At 34.6% G+C, this 17827-nt stretch overlaps 2 protein-coding genes and 2 long non-coding RNA genes across 4 annotated transcripts; 2 read left to right on the forward strand and 2 right to left on the reverse strand.

Moving 5' to 3' along the window:
* Nucleotides 1–1336: 1336 nt before the first annotated feature.
* LOC105137997 (pentatricopeptide repeat-containing protein At1g02370, mitochondrial) lies at nucleotides 1337–3751 on the forward strand. The gene is made up of 2 exons (XM_011043973.1): nucleotides 1337–1701; nucleotides 2315–3751. Exons 1-2 carry the CDS (start codon nucleotides 1441–1443, stop codon nucleotides 3587–3589), a joined length of 1536 nt encoding a protein of 511 aa, XP_011042275.1. The 5' UTR covers nucleotides 1337–1440; the 3' UTR covers nucleotides 3590–3751.
* A 3743-nt stretch (nucleotides 3752–7494) lies between these two features.
* LOC105137999 (uncharacterized) lies at nucleotides 7495–8282 on the forward strand. Its single transcript, XR_844699.1, has 2 exons — nucleotides 7495–7646; nucleotides 7920–8282. It is a non-coding gene; the product is annotated as an uncharacterized LOC105137999 (long non-coding RNA).
* Nucleotides 8282–8984, reverse strand: LOC105137998 (uncharacterized). Its single transcript, XR_844698.1, has 2 exons — nucleotides 8886–8984; nucleotides 8282–8644 (listed from the first exon to the last, which is right to left on the reverse strand). It is a non-coding gene; the product is annotated as an uncharacterized LOC105137998 (long non-coding RNA).
* A 660-nt stretch (nucleotides 8985–9644) lies between these two features.
* Nucleotides 9645–15167, reverse strand: POP1 (ribonuclease Ps). Its single transcript, XM_011043974.1, has 10 exons — nucleotides 14529–15167; nucleotides 14352–14448; nucleotides 14078–14185; nucleotides 13766–13996; nucleotides 13304–13422; nucleotides 12700–13221; nucleotides 11443–11551; nucleotides 10776–11365; nucleotides 10282–10449; nucleotides 9645–10175 (listed from the first exon to the last, which is right to left on the reverse strand). Exons 1-10 carry the CDS (start codon nucleotides 14981–14983, stop codon nucleotides 9977–9979), a joined length of 2598 nt encoding a protein of 865 aa, XP_011042276.1. The 5' UTR covers nucleotides 14984–15167; the 3' UTR covers nucleotides 9645–9976.
* Between the last annotated feature and the right edge of the window lie 2660 nt (nucleotides 15168–17827).

Raw genomic sequence — 17827 nt, forward strand, 5'->3', positions numbered from 1 at the left:
TAACTTCTTTTTCTAACTTTGTTTTGCTCAATGTCAAAGATCCAAGCAAAATAGGATGAGATTGAAAGATTTGTGTAAATAAGTCTTAAATGATTTTGATTAATAGTTAAAATGAACACCCTCGAGTAATAAAATTATGAACACATGCCGTATTAGATACTACCAAATCCATTCGTAGCGGAACTATACAGAGTCGGATGGAGGGACAACCTATAAAAGTTGAAAGGATCCAATTGCAATTATCTGAACCACTAGGTTAAATTTGACCAATTGCAATTGCAATTATCTGAACCACTAGGTTAAATTTGACAGAAGTGCTATCCATTAGGGACCAAGTAAAGAAAAGTTGCATGATGCAAAACAACTCCTCCTCCTTTATGCAAGTGGAAGCTAGTAAGATAGGAAGCTAGTAAGATAATAACATAGAAAACAAAAAATACATTTTAATGAGTAAAAAGGGTTGTAGATTTGAACTCTAAATTTATAATTTTATTATTTCAAAATTAAATATATAATGGTTGTTTTCTTAAAAAGTTTGCAAGACCTTTAAATAAGTCAAAAAATCCTACATCTATTAGAAAACCACTAGGAATCCAAAAACATAAAGGAAATAAACAAAAAAAAATCTGAATTAAAGTATAGAATTCTAAAAGACTTAGGAAAAACAAAACAATTTTATTAAATAGGGGCATCCAGTCCTAAAATTTGATTTTAAAATATTTAAAAATCTAATTACTAACAAAATTAGTTAGCTATAACATCATCTAAAAAAACTTGAGCTCGATCCAATAAATAAATATTGTCGCAACTTTAAGGTGTTAACATAATCTAACATGATTAGATTTTTTCTTTAAATCTAGACTGATCATATTAATTTATAAAAATATATGTTAGACAATTCACGTATCTTACATCCTCTAATACTATTAAATTCCCATCCAAATACTAAGAGCCTTTAGTTTCTACCAACCCAACTACATCATTCATTTCTCCTCGTCAGCTCCTTTCTTTTTTTATTTGGCTTCTTCTTATTAACTTCTTTTTCTAACTTTGTTTTGCTCAATGTCAAAGATCCAAGCAAAATAGGATGAGATTGAAAGATTTGTGTAAATAAGTCTTAAATGATTTTGATTAATAGTTAAAATGAACACCCTCGAGTAATAAAATTATGAACACATGCCGTATTAGATACTACCAAATCCATTCGTAGCGGAACTATACAGAGTCGGATGGAGGGACCAATTGCAATTGCAATTATCTGAACCACTAGGTTAAATTTGACAGAAGTGCTATCCATTAGGGACCAAAAGTAAATCGATTATCTTTTTTGTGTCGGAAAGAAAAAAAATGGAAAACAAAAATAATAAGTAAAGCCCTACCAAAACCCCTTTCTCCAGAGAGAGAGAGAGCTTTAATTAACACTGAATTTGAGTTAAGTGCATGGCGAAGAGTCCAAGTCGTGTCATCTGGAGGGGTTCATGGGTGGTTCGGCATCTTTGCGTGGCGGCAGAAGCGGTGCCAGTAGCGGCGGAAAAACGGAAGAGTATGTACAGGAGGTTATCGGAACTGGGGGCAAGTGGAGGGAGCGTGTCAAGGACGTTAAATGAGTTCATATTGGAGGGTGGGAAAATAAGCAAAATCAATCTCACTGCTTGCATCAAAGAGCTCCGCAAGTACGGCAGGTTCGACCATGCCAGTGAGGTCCTCTCTCTCAAATTTCTTGATTTTTTCACACCACGGGTCCTACCCTTAAATCCTCCCTTTGGTGCTCATTTCCTTAAAAACACAATTCTTAGTCTTATTATTATTACTATAAGCTATTTGTATGGCCTTCATCGTTTGCCTATTGTTAATTTTATACTAAGATTTGGGCGTCCTACCTCTATGCAAATGCCAGTTACAGTGAGCCAAATTGGAGAAGGAAATTTTCTGGACACAGCTTTTGTTGATGGACAATATGAGTGTTGGGAATATTATTGAATTCGGTAATGAATGTGGCTATTGCCTGTGGCTATGAGTGCATGGATATATTTGTTCCTATAGATCCCAATATTAGTACCAGTCAAGTGCTTTGGTTGGGCAGACATGATGACTTGTTACTTGTAATTAAGATTCGGAAAATAGTGTGTGCGTGCTTTCAAGTCGTGTGTCGATTTTTCTGCCTATTTGTACACCTCAAATTGAGCAAAATTGTTGCTTTGGGTACTGTCTTTTTGGTTAATCGTTGTACTCTAGTTTGTAAGCTATGTGTTTTCTTTCTTTGTTTCCTCTGTTGTTTGAGTTGTTTGTGATGACTTTTGATTTTGTCTTGTAGGTAATGGAGTGGATGCAGAAGAGGAAAATGAACTTTTCCCATGTTGATCATGCAGTTTACCTAGATCTTACAGCAAAAACCAAAGGGATTGCTGCAGCCGAGAATTATTTTGACAACCTCCCACCATCCGTGCAAAATCATGTTACTTATTCAACACTTCTGAACTGTTACTGCAAGGAACTTATGTCTGAAAAGGCACTGACTCTTTTTGAAAAAATGGACAAAATGAAGCTTCTTTCAACTTCTATGCCTTTTAGCAATCTCATGACCCTGCATATGAGATTGGGCCAACCTGAGAAGGTGCTCGACATAGTACAGGAGATGAAGCAGAGGGGCGTATCTCCTGGCACCTTCACTTATAATATCTGGATGCAGAGTTATGGATGTTTGAACGATTTTGAGGGAGTACAGAGAGTTCTAGATGAGATGAAAATGGATGGCAAAGAGAACTTTTCTTGGACTACATACAGTAACCTCGCTACAATCTATATCAAGGCTGGACTTTTTGACAAAGCTGAATCAGCTCTTAGAAAATTAGAGGAGCAGATAGAATGTGGACGCGATTGTGATTTTCAGAAAAAACGCAGACATGATGCTGACCGTGAAGCATATCATTTTCTGATTTCTCTTTATGCTGGCACTTCTAATCTAAGTGAGGTCCATCGTGTGTGGAATTCACTGAAGTCAAGCTTCCGCACAACAACCAATATTAGTTATCTTAACGTGCTCCAGGCTCTTGCTAAATTAAAAGATGTCGAGGGTCTACTGGAGTGTTTTAAGGATTGGGAGTCCAGTTGCCACAGTTATGATATGAGGTTGGCAAATGTCGCTATAAGAGCCTGCCTAGAGCGTGATATGTATAAAGAAGCAGCATCAATATTTGATGAAGCTCTTAAGAGGACCAAAGGACTATTCTTTAAGGCCCGGGAGATGTTCATGGTTTTCTTCTTGAAGAACCATCAACCGGATTTGGCTCTGAAGCACATGAAAGCAGCATTTTCCGAAGCCAAGGAGATTGAATGGCAACCAGATCAGAAAACAGTAAGTGCTTTTCTGAATTATTTTGAAGATGAGAAAGATGTTGATGGTGCTGAGAGACTATGCAAGATGTGGAAGCAGCTTAATCGTCTGAACTCTAATGCTTACATTTTGCTGCTAAAGACTTACATAGCCGCTGGCAGATTGGCTCCAGAGATGCGGCAGAGGTTGGAAGAAGATAATATTGAAATAAACCCTGAGCTCGAGAACTTGCTTGAAAGGGTCTCTCCTAAATAGGCTTACTTCAGAGAAGCCAGAATTAAGAAATGGCTAGAATTTAGCCATTTATATAACATTCAATCGGATTTTATAGATGCTTCCCGTGACCAACAATTTGAAACCTCCGAGAGATAATGTAATTGATATTAAAGGTATCCATGTGTTAGGCATTTCAAATGATTCCCAATCTTACTGCAGGAACAAAACCCAATTGATGTGGTTAGTCAACTCGATTTTTAAATATTTCTTCTATTTCTTTTTTAAACTCACACTTATCCAAATTCATGTCACTGCAGTTTCATTCAGTGTTTACCAAACACAAAATAAAATAAATTATCTAATTCAGTCTAAAACACACTAAATATGAGACAATATAATTATTTATCTTGTCTAATTTTATCCAGTCCAACCATTATTATCCGGTATACAATCCAATCCTAACAGTCGATGGAAGATGCCTTGGATTCGGATAAAGGTAGAAAAATATCACAATATATGATTCATAAATGGTAACGCCCAAGCCTCTGAAAAATGATGTCAGAATGAAACCAATGAATTTAAATCAAGGTTTAAATTTTATCTTGGAATCAAATAACTACCAATTACATATTTGATATTTGATTTCCTACCTTCCGGCTATAAATAAATAAATATATATATATATATATAAGAAAAAAAACCTTCTAGCTACTGATTTTGAATTTAATAGCGTGGATTTTTCAAACAATACCTATCAGGTTATCAATAAGATGGGTTCAGTGCGGCAAAATAAGAGTCTTCAATTGTCCCATCCTTTATTCATCGTAAAATTTGTACCATCCAGCCTGAGAAATTAAATTACCAGAACAGAACTGACTCAGTATTCTCGCAAATCACGCAAATTATCATGGCTGTGCCCTCTAATGGGATGTGACTCATCCCAAAATGCACCACTGTCCCTATGGCAAGTTTGACTGGTAAAACACAATCCGGAATAGAGGACCAAGGCAGCATGGAAAAGCTTCGGATTAGCACAACAGCTTTTAGATTTTCTGCCTTCAAGTCACATCAACGATCCCAGCATGAGATCTAGGTAGGTTCTCTTCAATTTCCTGACAAACATTAAAAACTACAATCAACATTGACCACAAATAAAACTCTTACAACTGAAGGTCTTGCATGAATCAGTTCCAAAGTAAGTTTTCAAAAAATCATCCAACAGATAATCCATCTGTTTCTGGGTTCTACAGGAGCAATTAGCCCCCCACAGTAGTATCTTCAAAATACTGGTCACTACAACTTAGTAAAGTTTCCTGGTAGTATAATGCTTGTTTAGTGAAAAAAGAAGATTCTGATATAAATTCCCAGAAGACAAGTCATGACAACCAAAAGGATGTTGAAGTCCGTTACCTGAACAACATCTTCTCCCGTTATTACTTACACATAACAATTACCCGTCCAGAACCATAAGCTTTTCACTGGGATCTGGGATTGGTGCAGTTGTAATTAAAAGTTCAAATCCTCGGTCATCATGCTTTGTCTTAGAAGCTCCAAACATGAATGTCTCATGTTTCAAACTGATCAAAGAATAACAAAATACACCACCACCTCAAAAGTTTCGGGAAACATACTGTTGAACCATTGAATGAAGAAAAACGAAAGAAAATAAAATTCAAGCTAGTAAGTAGTAACCACGTATCAAGTTGACTATAATGCTTCCCTCTCAAAGTCTAGTCTTCTGTATCCCCAAGCAGACCACCATCCACTGCTTGAATTACATAATGCTTCATTACACGATGGAAAACGCACCTCCTTTCACTGCAAAACCAATTAAATCAGAGGTCTGAAAACAGTTTTTTGTTCCAAGAAGTTGTTTATGCGCCAGTATTAGATAAATCAAAGTATAAAGAAAAGAGAAGAAGATTTCTGATAGAAAATTAACTATCACAAACAATTTCTAATTTGGAGAAAATGTACAATTTTATCCCGAAGTTGCATTATGGAGTAGGGGCCATCAAGCTTATACCATATACTCCAAACCTCAACCAATTGGCTAGTGGATGTATCTACTTCATAAATAAAAATACGAACAATTAAACAATAATTACATCATGAGACTATAGACACATTATCAAGCATTCTGCAGCAGGATACCTTAAAAAGCTGTCTTAAATTTCCTTTGGCATAACCGAACCCTCCAAGTTGTCCTACATCACCTTGCAATTCCTTCCATCCCACACCCCAAAGCATGAACAAAGAGCAAAAAAAAATTGACCATTGTGATTTGCAACAGGAATACCAAGCATTATGATTACCCTGCTCTAGAAAATAATAACAACAGACAGAATCCATAAAAAGAAAAGCCAAGAGAGAGCTGGTGAAAGAGCAACCAGGCTGCACCTTGATATGATGGTACAAAGAAACCATATCACAAAGCCACGCAGTGCTTCCATATTATGGTAGGCGTTCAAGATGGCACGAGAAAAATACTCGTAAAAAAAAATAGTCCTTTGCTCAGTCTCCCAAGTACAAAGTGAATTTCCCAAGTTACGTTCTAACTTACAAGTTGGATCTTAACCCTCTTAAAGCATAGATGAGTTCCTTATGGAATAATTCAAATGTAAATGCCTCAGCTAAGATGCCTATTGATGAAACCTTATGCATTCCAATAAAGAACCTTGTAAGCTTTCAAACTTTACAAATAGGTCTCTCCGTATAATATTTTAAAGAAAAAAACCTGCTTTAATACTCTAGACATTTGAGCACGATAATACATTGCCTCCATCTGTTTAAAAATTACATTTTACTTACGGAGCCAATATCAAATTCATATTTTGATGAAAAGCTTAAAATATGTCTGACTTCTTCTTTTTCGCCTTCTTTCTTTTTCCCCTTTCTTCTCCTTTTGCTTCTTTCTCCTCTCTCTCTTCATCTCTTTTCTCTCCCTAAACATCTCCTCTCTTCTCTCTTCTCTTTTCTCTCTTTAAAGAAGTCATCCCTTCTCTCTCTTCTAAACAATTTCTCAATAATAGAAAAAATATATTGAAACTCTCTCTTTCATAGGGCAATATAGATCCAAGATTGAAATTCCCAATTCAAATATTGCTACCTTAATTCATTTTTTGTTGGAAAAAAAAGAAGATGCATAAATTATGAAAGTACTTTGGATATTAAATCAATTTTAAAGATATTTTTTAAAAAAATTTGAAATTTTTCATTGGTTAAGTTCACTTGCACCTCACTTGTAAAGTATTATCAACTATATAAATAGTGGAATGGAATGTAAAGTGTTGCTTTTGAAAATAGTGACAAAATAGTATAGTCATGTTCAAATGTGAGGAGGGTTCCAACTTTAAACAAAAGGCAAATTTCAGGACCATTGATGACATCGACTATAAGAAGAGCTATTCATGAATCCAACTAGAATATTGCCACTCCATATTTGAGAATAGCACTCGCTCAATGGTGCCATTACAAGTATAATTAATGGCACTACAGAGTGGAGTGCTATTATAGCAATGAGTAGCATCATCATCGCCAGCAGGAACAGTGGTCGTAACTAAGCTGAAACTCATTGACAATGCCATGAAAAACAAGGCTGAATCTCCAAATAAGAACCAGGCACCTATCAATCTAGGTTTTTTACCAGTCTTTCAAAACAAACAGCCAGAGTTATCCAGTTTACCAATATAACTCGGTGAGAAGCATGTTAACTCAGAGCTAGCAAGAATACTATCTGACCTAACTAAGATTCCAACTAGCCAAATGAAAACAAAGTTATTTTGTGCATTCTTAAAAAAAGGTTCTTTAGGTGCATTTCTTCTAGAGAATATAAATGTCTAATGCATGTACACCCAGCGGGCATGTTTCATTCGTTTTAGGCAAGGAGTTCATTACAGTCAGTGCACTACATATCGTCATCTAATGCTATGAAGAAAATTCCAGTGTAAAGGCTATACTGGACTATATAAGGATAAGCTTTGCAAAACCTTTCGACAAAACAAAGCAGAAAAGTTAAAATCGCTCAGCATACAGAAAGACATACTGCATATCCAGGGAGATCATATTTCTTTGAATCAACAAAAGCATGACCAACATACAGCAGACAAAACCAGGCAAAATTAGAGTCTGGCAGATTAAAATCAAGCTCTTGCTTATATTCTGAAACGCATGCATCAACATGCAAAGATAAAAATTCTGAAACGCATGCATCAACATGCAAAGTCAGCCAATCTTGCACTATCGTTTTTACAACAATTTACAAATGATTATGTCGTATATACCAGTCAAAAATCTGGGATTTAAAGGCCATTATCCAATCATGATCCCACCCCGAAGTCAGGTTCTTTGAGGTAAGACTGAAACAAACCTTCCACATCTTTTACATGAGGCGCTGCTCTCAAGGCTCAGACCAACACCATTACAGTAGCAAGCCCAAGAACTTTAGCATGCCACAAGAATGGCCCTATATATTTCAAACTTCTATAGAAAAATAGGTAGTAGAGGGGAATAAAAAAAAAGACCACGGTAACCATCAAAACAAAAGGTTCTCTACAAAATGTACCCCAAAACCCGATTCAGCATTTTCAGTCTGCACACTTGACCAAAACACAAGCCTCAAATACCTTCATTTCCATAAACATAGATACAGGCATTTACCACCTGAGAATTCCCTCAATTGGTAAAACACACCGAGTATAATAACAGCCAAAGAGAGCGATGCATAATCCAAGTTGACAATCAACACACAATAAACTTGCATCTCCACAATGAGAAATATTTTAAAAAATACAGATCCAGATCCAGCTAGTTTGGCGCATCCAAACTATAAAATTAAGCATAATTTATTACAACACAAAGGATTAAGAATCAATCTGATGACTTGACAGACCTTAGCGACCAGTGTCTATAGGTAGAATACAAGAAAAATAAAGTCAAGAGAAGAATGAGGCAGTATGAAACAATAGCAGTGACGCTCATTCGACTCGGAGCTTTCTTCTTTTTGCTCTGTTGTAAGAGATCTTGAGGTTTGATCCTTCCCATCTTCAACTCCCTATACTCCAAATCGCCACAGGTTGGTTTTGTATAAATTTACTGAAAATAAGCAGACTATAGATAAATATTTTCCTTATAAAAAAAAGGCAAATATTTAACTTAGATTTTAAAATTGAAACAATTTTCTTCTTCTTTTTCATCATGGATTGGTCAACAGCAACTACGATCTAAACAGATTCATACTATTTTATTTTTATTTTATTTTGCAATAAAAGATTGAAACCATTATGAAAATAATTTAATAAAAAAAATTGAATAGATAGAGAGAGAGAGGCGGTACCTGTTTGAGAGGTGAATTCTCTCTGCTTCGAAAAGATGCTCGATTTGGTTTTGAAGTTTTGTTTCAAAGTCTCGGAATTTATGTGAGCCACCAGGCAATGCAAGAGAGGCTCTGATTGGGCCAAACTAGGACATGGGCCTGGTTTAATTAATTGTACATGAGCCCAGAATATTGATCTGTGGTGCGTGACTTTCGAGTTTGGTCTTGTGGCTCTGGTATCGTTTGTGTTGTGTTTTTTAAAAATTTAAATAAAAAGTTTTTTTTTTAATTTAAATTTTTTTATATATCTTAAATTATTTTAATATATTATAGTACAAAAAAACATTTTAAAAAACAATAACAACTCCACGCACTCCCTGACAAACTCAAATCTTACTCAAACTCTATAGGGCCTCACGGATTTCTCGCTATGAAGCTGCAAGATGTTGCAGTATCATACATGGTGAGTAAATTAAAAGAGTTGCTAGTATAAGTTTTGGAAGTTTGCCAGGCTATTTGAACATATACATTCATGTTTGCTACTTGGTTTAAGCGGAGACTATGAAAGAATGGTTTCTGATAAAAGTAAAAATACATCACAACAATTTTTTTTTATTTTTTTATTTTTAATAGCAGCACACACATAAAAACAAAACAAAAATATTTTTTAAAATATTTTTATTAAAAAATATATTAAAATAATACATTTTTTATTTTAAATATCAACATATGAAAATGATTCAAAAATAAATAAATAAATAAATTTTATTTCCAAACGGGCGAGGCGTAATTGCATTGCAGAAACTGAACTGGAATCAATACTTCACAGCTGGCGTGCAGTGGACACCGATCAAAACAAAACAAAATAACAATAATAAATTACCAACACTTGCGCCCACTCTCATGTTACAAGATGCACCTCAAATACTTGTTTTGCCGGGGTGAAGTATTGTTGCTCCTCTCTTCCTTTTCCTTTCATCAACATTGATGAAAACAACACCATGATGACCAGTATGTTACTCCAGTAAAATTCTCTGTGTTACCTATAGTTAAGCTAGAGAGCAAGGATAAAGCACCTTTATGGATATGAAAAACCCACCGGCGCAACCATCTCACAAGAATACCACATCTTCTTCTTCTTGTTCCAGGACTAAAGTGGCAAGGGCGAGTCTATATGCAGAAGATCTCAGGTTCCTAACAAGGACATATATTTCCTTCCTCCTTTGCTTCACAGGCATCCCACTCCACTGCTCCTCCCTAAGCTGAGCTAGCAAAACTGCCTCACAAAAAGCCTCAGCCACTAGCTTCTTGCTGCAAGCAAGGTACAAATCTGAGTTAACCACCACAGACAAAACTGCACATTTCATTGGAAGAGAAATGTCAATATATGTGCTGCACAAGAGCTTATCATACTAACCTCCCTCGAACAAATCCAGCAGTGACAAAACCAATAGGCCATCTATGAGATTCTCTTACCACAGGGTCCTGCGGTATCCAGAGTTCCCACTCACTAGAAGGTTGCTCTTTGAAATATGAACCCACAGATGACTGGGAAATTTGAAGTCCACCTTCATTATTTTCTGATCTGCAGCATACAACAGAAGTGGATGATATTAGCTCACAAGTGTGATGGACCTTAAGAAATGCCAAACAAGGACTCGTGTTATTTCTCAAGAATTATATCCTTCATAAACCATACTGGAGTCAACTTGCTCCATTGGTTCAACATAGATACTAATAAATATTCTTGAAGCTTCACAAATATCTTTATATCATCTTTTCCAATTATAAATCCAACAGTTGTGAGTACAAAGCTCAAAGAATGATGATGAAATTGTTGATGTCAAAGAGAGCAAAGCAGTTATCATCAGTGAGAAAAGGGAAAAGACGAGAAAAGTTTTGTTAAAATACCTAGAAATCCACATGGATAAATCACTTGGACCGGGAGCGCAAACAACTGCTCCTTCTTCAAAAAAACCTTCCTTGTATGCATGTAGAAGAACTCTAATGAAACACAATCTACGATTAGAAGTGATTTGGTGGGCACTACATTGACCTTTACTGAGGATGCTTTCATCCTTCATAAGCTCTGAAAGCCTTGTCTTCTTATTTGGAATGTGAGGAAACAAAAGCAAATGACTGGCATGGATTTCACTCAAGAAATCAATCAGTATACTGGATGTCCGTCCTACAAATCCATCAAATGAATTACAATGACCAGTGGCTGCTGTTTTTGCACAATCCCCATCTTCTGAGCTCAATAATGAATTGTCATCAATGTTATCTTTTCGACCAGAAATTTGAGGATCTTGAACTATAGCAGATCCTTTATCAAGAGCAAGACGGACACTATTCCATGGGAAAGGCATGGGAACTTTCAGAGGTCTTACAGAAGGAGGTAGTTGTTCCACTTTGTGGTCAAGGGCAGCACTTTCGTTCACCATAAAAGATAAGTGCGCATTACAATCAGGAAAATCAGAAGGAAATTGTGGCAGCCCAACCTGCAAAGGCTAGAAAATTAGCATGCATGATTTTGCAACATTGTATGGAAAACTGTACTGTTGTCAACTATGCATACTTCACAAGCAATCCATCGCTTTTCTCTCAGACCTATTGCATGTGCTCCTTTGGAGACGAAAGGAATCCAGAAGACCCTAACCCAGCTTAAGGGGAGTATAACAGACCATCTGAAAGAAAAGGAAGTGCTTATCAGATTCTAATAAGGTCTTAAAGCCCATTCACATAAAAAGGCCATGACAGCATACATTTAGAGATGGCAAAGGTACAAAGGCAATGAGCAAGTAAATCTTATATATTCAGATGTAATTAATGGCAGAGCAGAGAATAATTTTTTTTTAATGAAGAGAGCAAGTTCTAAATTGCTTGATCTGAATGGTGTAATTAAGCTATCATAAACCACTTCACAATTTAATCCTGTGTAAAATATTTGCAATTCATTCCAAACTCTCTTGTCAAAAGTGATTCTGATTTGGCCCATGAAGGCATAACAAGGTAAAACTTGAACTACTTTAGACCTGGGCTTTGGTTCAGGGGGCAAAGAGTTGGGCAGGGATAGGAATAAGCTCCTGCAGGTTCAAAGTGTGAATTGATGATAAAATAAATGAACTCATTGAATAGGGTCAGCCAAGCAGACTCGATGGAATCCATTATAATTAATGGCAATATCAAGGGCGATTTTCTCTATGTATGCATGGGATTTTTTCAGTGCACAGCTTTAGGGCTTTAAAATTGTCCCAAAATATAACCAAGATGGGAAAAAGGAGCAAGGAAAAATAAGGGACGGGTTGGGACTCCATTTGGGGGCGGTGGGGTTGTTGTGAATTTAATTCCTTAATTCATGACTACTCCGGCACAACAATAACATCGGAATAAAAATTTAAAAAGACAGCTACCACCAAAAACTTCTCATCATCTTAAGCATTTCTTCATTCTGCTTTATTCTTAAAAACAAGTGAGCAATGAGTTCACGGTTTCACATATGAAGGAATTGGACAGTGTTTCTTCCTACTCTTGTGCAGGGTGAGAAAAAATTTGTTTACTGAAAGAAAAAGAAACATTGTGACAGTAAAGGCAGGTCCTGATCATGCAATTTGATTCTTACTTGCAGGTTACATCTATTAGCTATTCTTAGCTGCAGGTTACATCTATTAGCTCACAAGATACCACTTAGAAGGTATCCATATTTGGGGAAAAATACCAAGGTAAAAAAGCGGTACATGAATATGTCCAACCTAGGTTTCAAGGCATAAACTGCAGCAATTAACATAATTGGAGCTATGCCAAATGGAAGAATGAACCTGGAAAGTGGAATTACCGCATCAGTGAGTCCATTCCGTTACTGTTTGTAAGAAGCAGAATAGGGCAAGATGTTGAACCCTGCACCTTAGTTGAAGTATTCGGTGTCCTTGATTTACAACCATCAAGGCAGATAAAATCCAAACGCAAATGATGCCTTTCCCAGCAAAGAACATTCTCTTCCACTGGGGGAGTTACTCTGCTGCTTGCATCCCACAAACTCCTATTGTCAGGGACACTGCTACTCCTTTCAGGTTCTGAAAGCAATGAGTGAGGATGTTTTTCACCATTTCCAAAATTTACAGTTAAGGCATCATGCTCTGTTGCTTGATCTTCTGGAAAATTATTGAGTACACTAGTAGGGGTTGGCTTGGGAATGTCAGCAATATTTACAGGCAGTGAACGAGGATCCTTGACAGCAAGAGATAAAACTGAACAAGGAGAAAAGTTCTTGCTTTGAAATATAGATTTCTTCAACTCAGAGTCACCATCAACTTCTAAAACAGAGCAATTCCTCAATTGCCAAGAATTATCTGAATTACTGCACACGATAAGCACCTTTAGCCATTTTTTACTTTTTATCTTGATTCAAAATAATCTAATTGTACTTTTGAGTTGCTCACCAAGAAAAAGGATGTAATGTCTTTTGTAAAAGTTCCGATGCCTGTGATCCCATTACTTCTAACTTTGCAAGCTGGCCTTCAAGTGACAAACAATTGATCAAAATGCCACTCTCATTCATCTGTAGAAAAAAAAAAAAAAAACAGGAAGTTTAGAAGTTAGCATATTAAGAGCACATTAACAAAGCCTTTTTTGTACAGAACCTTATATTCTTCATCCACTAAATGTTTAGAATGATAAGCTGCATCCCAAAGAAACATAGTTTTACAGTTTAATATATAAATTAAATAAAAAAAAGACAAACAGACAATTTTTACCAAAAATCAGTGAGCTCAAAGCAAAAAGTGTTCCTAAAAACCTTTTGAGGAAGGGTGGCAAGCCACCAGATAGATCTATAATAGGTTTGGCCAGAATGTCACTAAAACATGCAATTTCCACATGAGAACAGAAGATTGACCATGTACCTGTTTCTGACAAGCGAATTTCAGAGCATCATATCCCTCGCTAAAAGCTGAAGCATGTATCCACACCCAAAGTTGACGATGGGAAGAACAAGCATCAGAGATTTGAGTTTCATTACATCCACCAGAACTATGTTCGTTATTGCCATTTTCTCTATTGCGAAGACAAGAAGGTCGCCACATATAGTTCACAGGAGCTATCGGCTGAGAAACAGGTGCTCCAGCATGATGCAGCTGAGAAAAAATCAAAGAGTTTATATATCCAAATACTTAAGCTATCCTTGTTTCACAGTGGTTTGCAATGGGCTAACCTACCATAGCAGTGCCATAGATAACACCGGTAAGAATAGACTTGGCAATATCGCGAGATTGAGCTGATGGAGAAGGCACTAGTACCATATTTAGAATTGAAACTAATGACTCCTGGACATAACACAACGTATCATCTCTATTTAGATTATGAATTCAACAATGGAGGAATAAAAAATGCGCCACAAAGCTTGATATAGACAATGCTTATTCTCTAACATGTAATATGGCAAATAAATAAAAATTATTTTGCTAACTTGACAGAAGAGTGAATGCCTGCCTCTGGACCCTCCAACTGGACAGCAGTATGGTAGCTTGCATCATGCACAACCGCTCCGTCTCTGTACCACTTCAATAGAGCCCTGGATCCCCTCCCTCTGCACCACACAAAATACATCATTAATTATTAACTAATTCCCAAAATAATCAGAATAAGTTAGCCTTACTTCCTAATTACCTGCCGTGCAAACCAAGAGGAAGGTGAAATCCCCAAAGCTTAGTCATTGTAAAACGTTTGGCATGCCAGACGTGAGTTCTCAATCTCCTGGTGCCATCGCCAGAAGTAGCAAAACCAGATTCTGGATTCTTTTTCAGCTCAATTCTCCTGCGAACTCGGCGAGGGACTTTCCTTGGCTCTTTATTTTCTGAAGCCGAAGACAGGTCATCATTGGCTTTACCGAGGAGGCCTAAATTACGTCTCTTTCGATTTCTCTTTTTCGCAGCTTGATTTTCATAAGCAGTGGTTCTTCTTCTCTTGTTTCTTTGAGACCGGAAATTGTTGTTTAGCCGGTTTGATACGATTGAGTGAAGACTCTCCAGTTCAGATGCCCGGGTTTCTGCAAATTTTTGAACATTGATTTTTCTAGGTGGAGCTGTTGATACTTTAGATTTTTTGCTTCCATCACCAGCCATTGCAGCCTGATTCCCAGCAAATAACCTATCTCTCTGCCTGCTACTGTAAGTTTTGGAATGATTATAATTTGGCTAGCTGTGATCTTTAGGGTTGGGTTAACCACTGGTGGTGTTATAGCGCGCGGCACCTGGACAAAACGAGGAGATGAGCAGAACAAGACGCCCCGTTAGTTTTCTGTTTAAATCTAAAACGCTACCGTTTACCTTTTTCTGTTTAAATCTTAAACGCCGCCGTCTGCACCGTTTCTCCCAGTGGGCAACTAGCTCTTTTAAGAGTGTATTCGGCAGCGTGTACTGTTGCATTTTGAAAAAAAATATATATATATATACACATGTAATCAGTTAAATAAAATATTTGTTAAATTTAAATTATGTTTGAAATTATTATTAAATAAAAAATAATTTAAATTATAATTATTAATTTTGACTCAATAATTGACTTAGCTAAAGAATCAAGTATTAGATTATACTAGCTGATCCAAGTTAATCTAAAAAAATTAAAAAAACTTGACTCAAGAGTTGACTTAGCTAAAAAATCAAGTATTAGATTATACTAGTTGATCCAAGTTAACTTAAAAAATTTAAAAAAATATTTGAGGTTTCAATATTTCACATGAAAAAAATATAAAACAATCCATGTGAATGAAAGTTATATGTGTTATAAATAATAAATTTTAAAAGATTATTTTAAAAAAAAATTATTCCACGTTGAAAATATATTTTTTTATTCTTTTAAGTTAAAGTATTTAAACTAAAAATATTTCTTATTATTGAAAAAATATAATTTTTTTCTTATAAATATAGAGTATATTTATTAATGGGCTTTTAATCTCATATTGAAAAAAAAAATTTCCAATGTTTATATAGTGAATTTTAATATGAGTTAGTAACCAATAAAGAAAAGGTGGTAGGCTCGTACATATAAGATTGGATTGAATAACATAAAAGTCTTTCTTTTAATTTTTCTTATGTGATTACCTTTTGGTGGTTTAGAAAATTTTATATTAGAGTTATAGTAGTCTCCAAAAAAAATATATGTATCATGGGCATCGCTTTTTTATCTTGCCAAAACAAATATGAATTTCATATCAAAGCAACATGCAACCATTATGTTTTGTATCGGTATGCCTTTTATAGTGATAAATAAAATTTGATTTTCTTGAGATGTGTAAACATGCATATGTATTCCGTCAATCACATCAAAATAATTCTACATGAAAAACAATAAATATCAAATTAAAAATAATTAATAACATTTTGAAAAATATTTATATTCAACACTAATGATTAAAAACGATATTTGTGTTACTGTGAAATGAGTATATATTTTGGATTCAGCGTAATTTCTCATGGAGTGTTTCTAAATTCTTTGTCTTTTAGTATTTTTACATCTATAACAATAAATATATTATTTTTAAGATTTCATTAAAATATTTACTGACAAACTTCCTAAACTTCCCTATTCAAAGCATCTATTATTATTGTATACAGAAATGTGGTCATCTTTTCAATAACATTCATCTTTCTTAAAGGTTATACTATGTTTTTAAATTATATTATAGGCTCGTTAATATTATTATATCTATTCTAACTATGTGAACACATTTTTTCCAATATCCTTTTAAAATTTCAATCAATCATATCATATGTGTGTTGAATGAAAACAATACATAGTTTTTTATATATATAATTAACATAATACGTGCTTAGAACTCTAATTATGCATACAAGTAGTTTTTAGGATCAAATTGTCACTTCGAGAACAATTCACCATCCTTACCATTATCATTGTTATTATTGTCGCCATTATTATAATCATCAACATCATTAAAACCACCACTATCATCACTGTCACCATAATTAACATGATCAACAACATGTTTCTTCACATCTTTATAATTGTTATCAAAGTCTTTTTTAAATATAGCATTAAACCATGTAACTTCTATATCTATAAAGCTAAATTAATAAATAAATATATAATGTATTGTTATGTTTTAATTAAAGTATCATACACTAACCACACATATATGAAGTTCATAAGAACTTATTAAACAATTAGTCAGAACAAAAATCTAATTTATTTGTAATTTTGAATATGGGCTTTTATATATAAATATTTCTAATATCAATAGTAGTTTATCAATATTTTGAAATTTTAAATATCATAATAAAATTATTATTTTTTTATATAGAATATAGCAAAAACTGAATGTTAAGACTCAAACAATAAAATATTAGGTGTAAGGTTCTATTAATAATTATTGTATAACAAGGCTAAATTAAACATACTTTAAATGACATCTTTTAATAGAAAACATAATGCAAAGAAAACAAAAATGACCTTGTATTAATGTTCATCCATTTAACCAATATTTCGTGATGCCATCATAATTTCAATGAGATTAGGAGATTAAATGGCCTTATATTAATGTTTATTTTTAAATGGATGATTTCAATGAGATTAGGAGATTAAATATAAAAAACATGTTAAATATTCCGCTAAACCAAATCATCTTTAACATAATTAGCGTCGTTAACAACTAAAATCAAATTAAATGCTTTTAGGAAGTGACCTTACTACCATAAATTCACATCATAATTTCTAAAACTAGATTAACATAAGATATAAAGGCAACTACCAACACTAGATAGAATTTAAATGACTCATTACAATAATTATAAGCAATTATAAACAAGACATGATATTTTACAATCATTCTCTATTTTATTGATCTTTAATCTTTTACCTCTTCCACAACAAGTAGTAGTAATCACATTAAAGTTAACTTGTTAAATCTATGATTTGGTTAATTAACTCAATTAGATTTATTCTTAAAAAAA

This window comes from Populus euphratica, unplaced genomic scaffold, assembly GCF_000495115.2.
Source record: "Populus euphratica unplaced genomic scaffold, PopEup_1.0 scaffold173.1, whole genome shotgun sequence".
Classification (NCBI taxonomy): Eukaryota; Viridiplantae; Streptophyta; class Magnoliopsida; order Malpighiales; family Salicaceae; genus Populus; species Populus euphratica.

Coding starts and splice junctions, on each gene's coding strand:
- LOC105137997 (XM_011043973.1), top strand. CDS start 1,441: ATGGCGAAGAGTCCAAGTCGTGTCATCTGGAGGGGTTCATGGGTGGTT. Junction 1,702..2,314: donor GGTTCGACCATGCCAGTGAG/GTCCTCTCTCTC, acceptor TTTGTCTTGTAG/GTAATGGAGTGGATGCAGAA.
- POP1 (XM_011043974.1), bottom strand. CDS start 14,983: ATGGCTGGTGATGGAAGCAAAAAATCTAAAGTATCAACAGCTCCACCT. Junction 13,997..14,077: donor TTATCTATGGCACTGCTATG/GTAGGTTAGCCC, acceptor ATTTTTTCTCAG/CTGCATCATGCTGGAGCACC. Junction 13,222..13,303: donor ACATTACATCCTTTTTCTTG/GTGAGCAACTCA, acceptor TATCGTGTGCAG/TAATTCAGATAATTCTTGGC.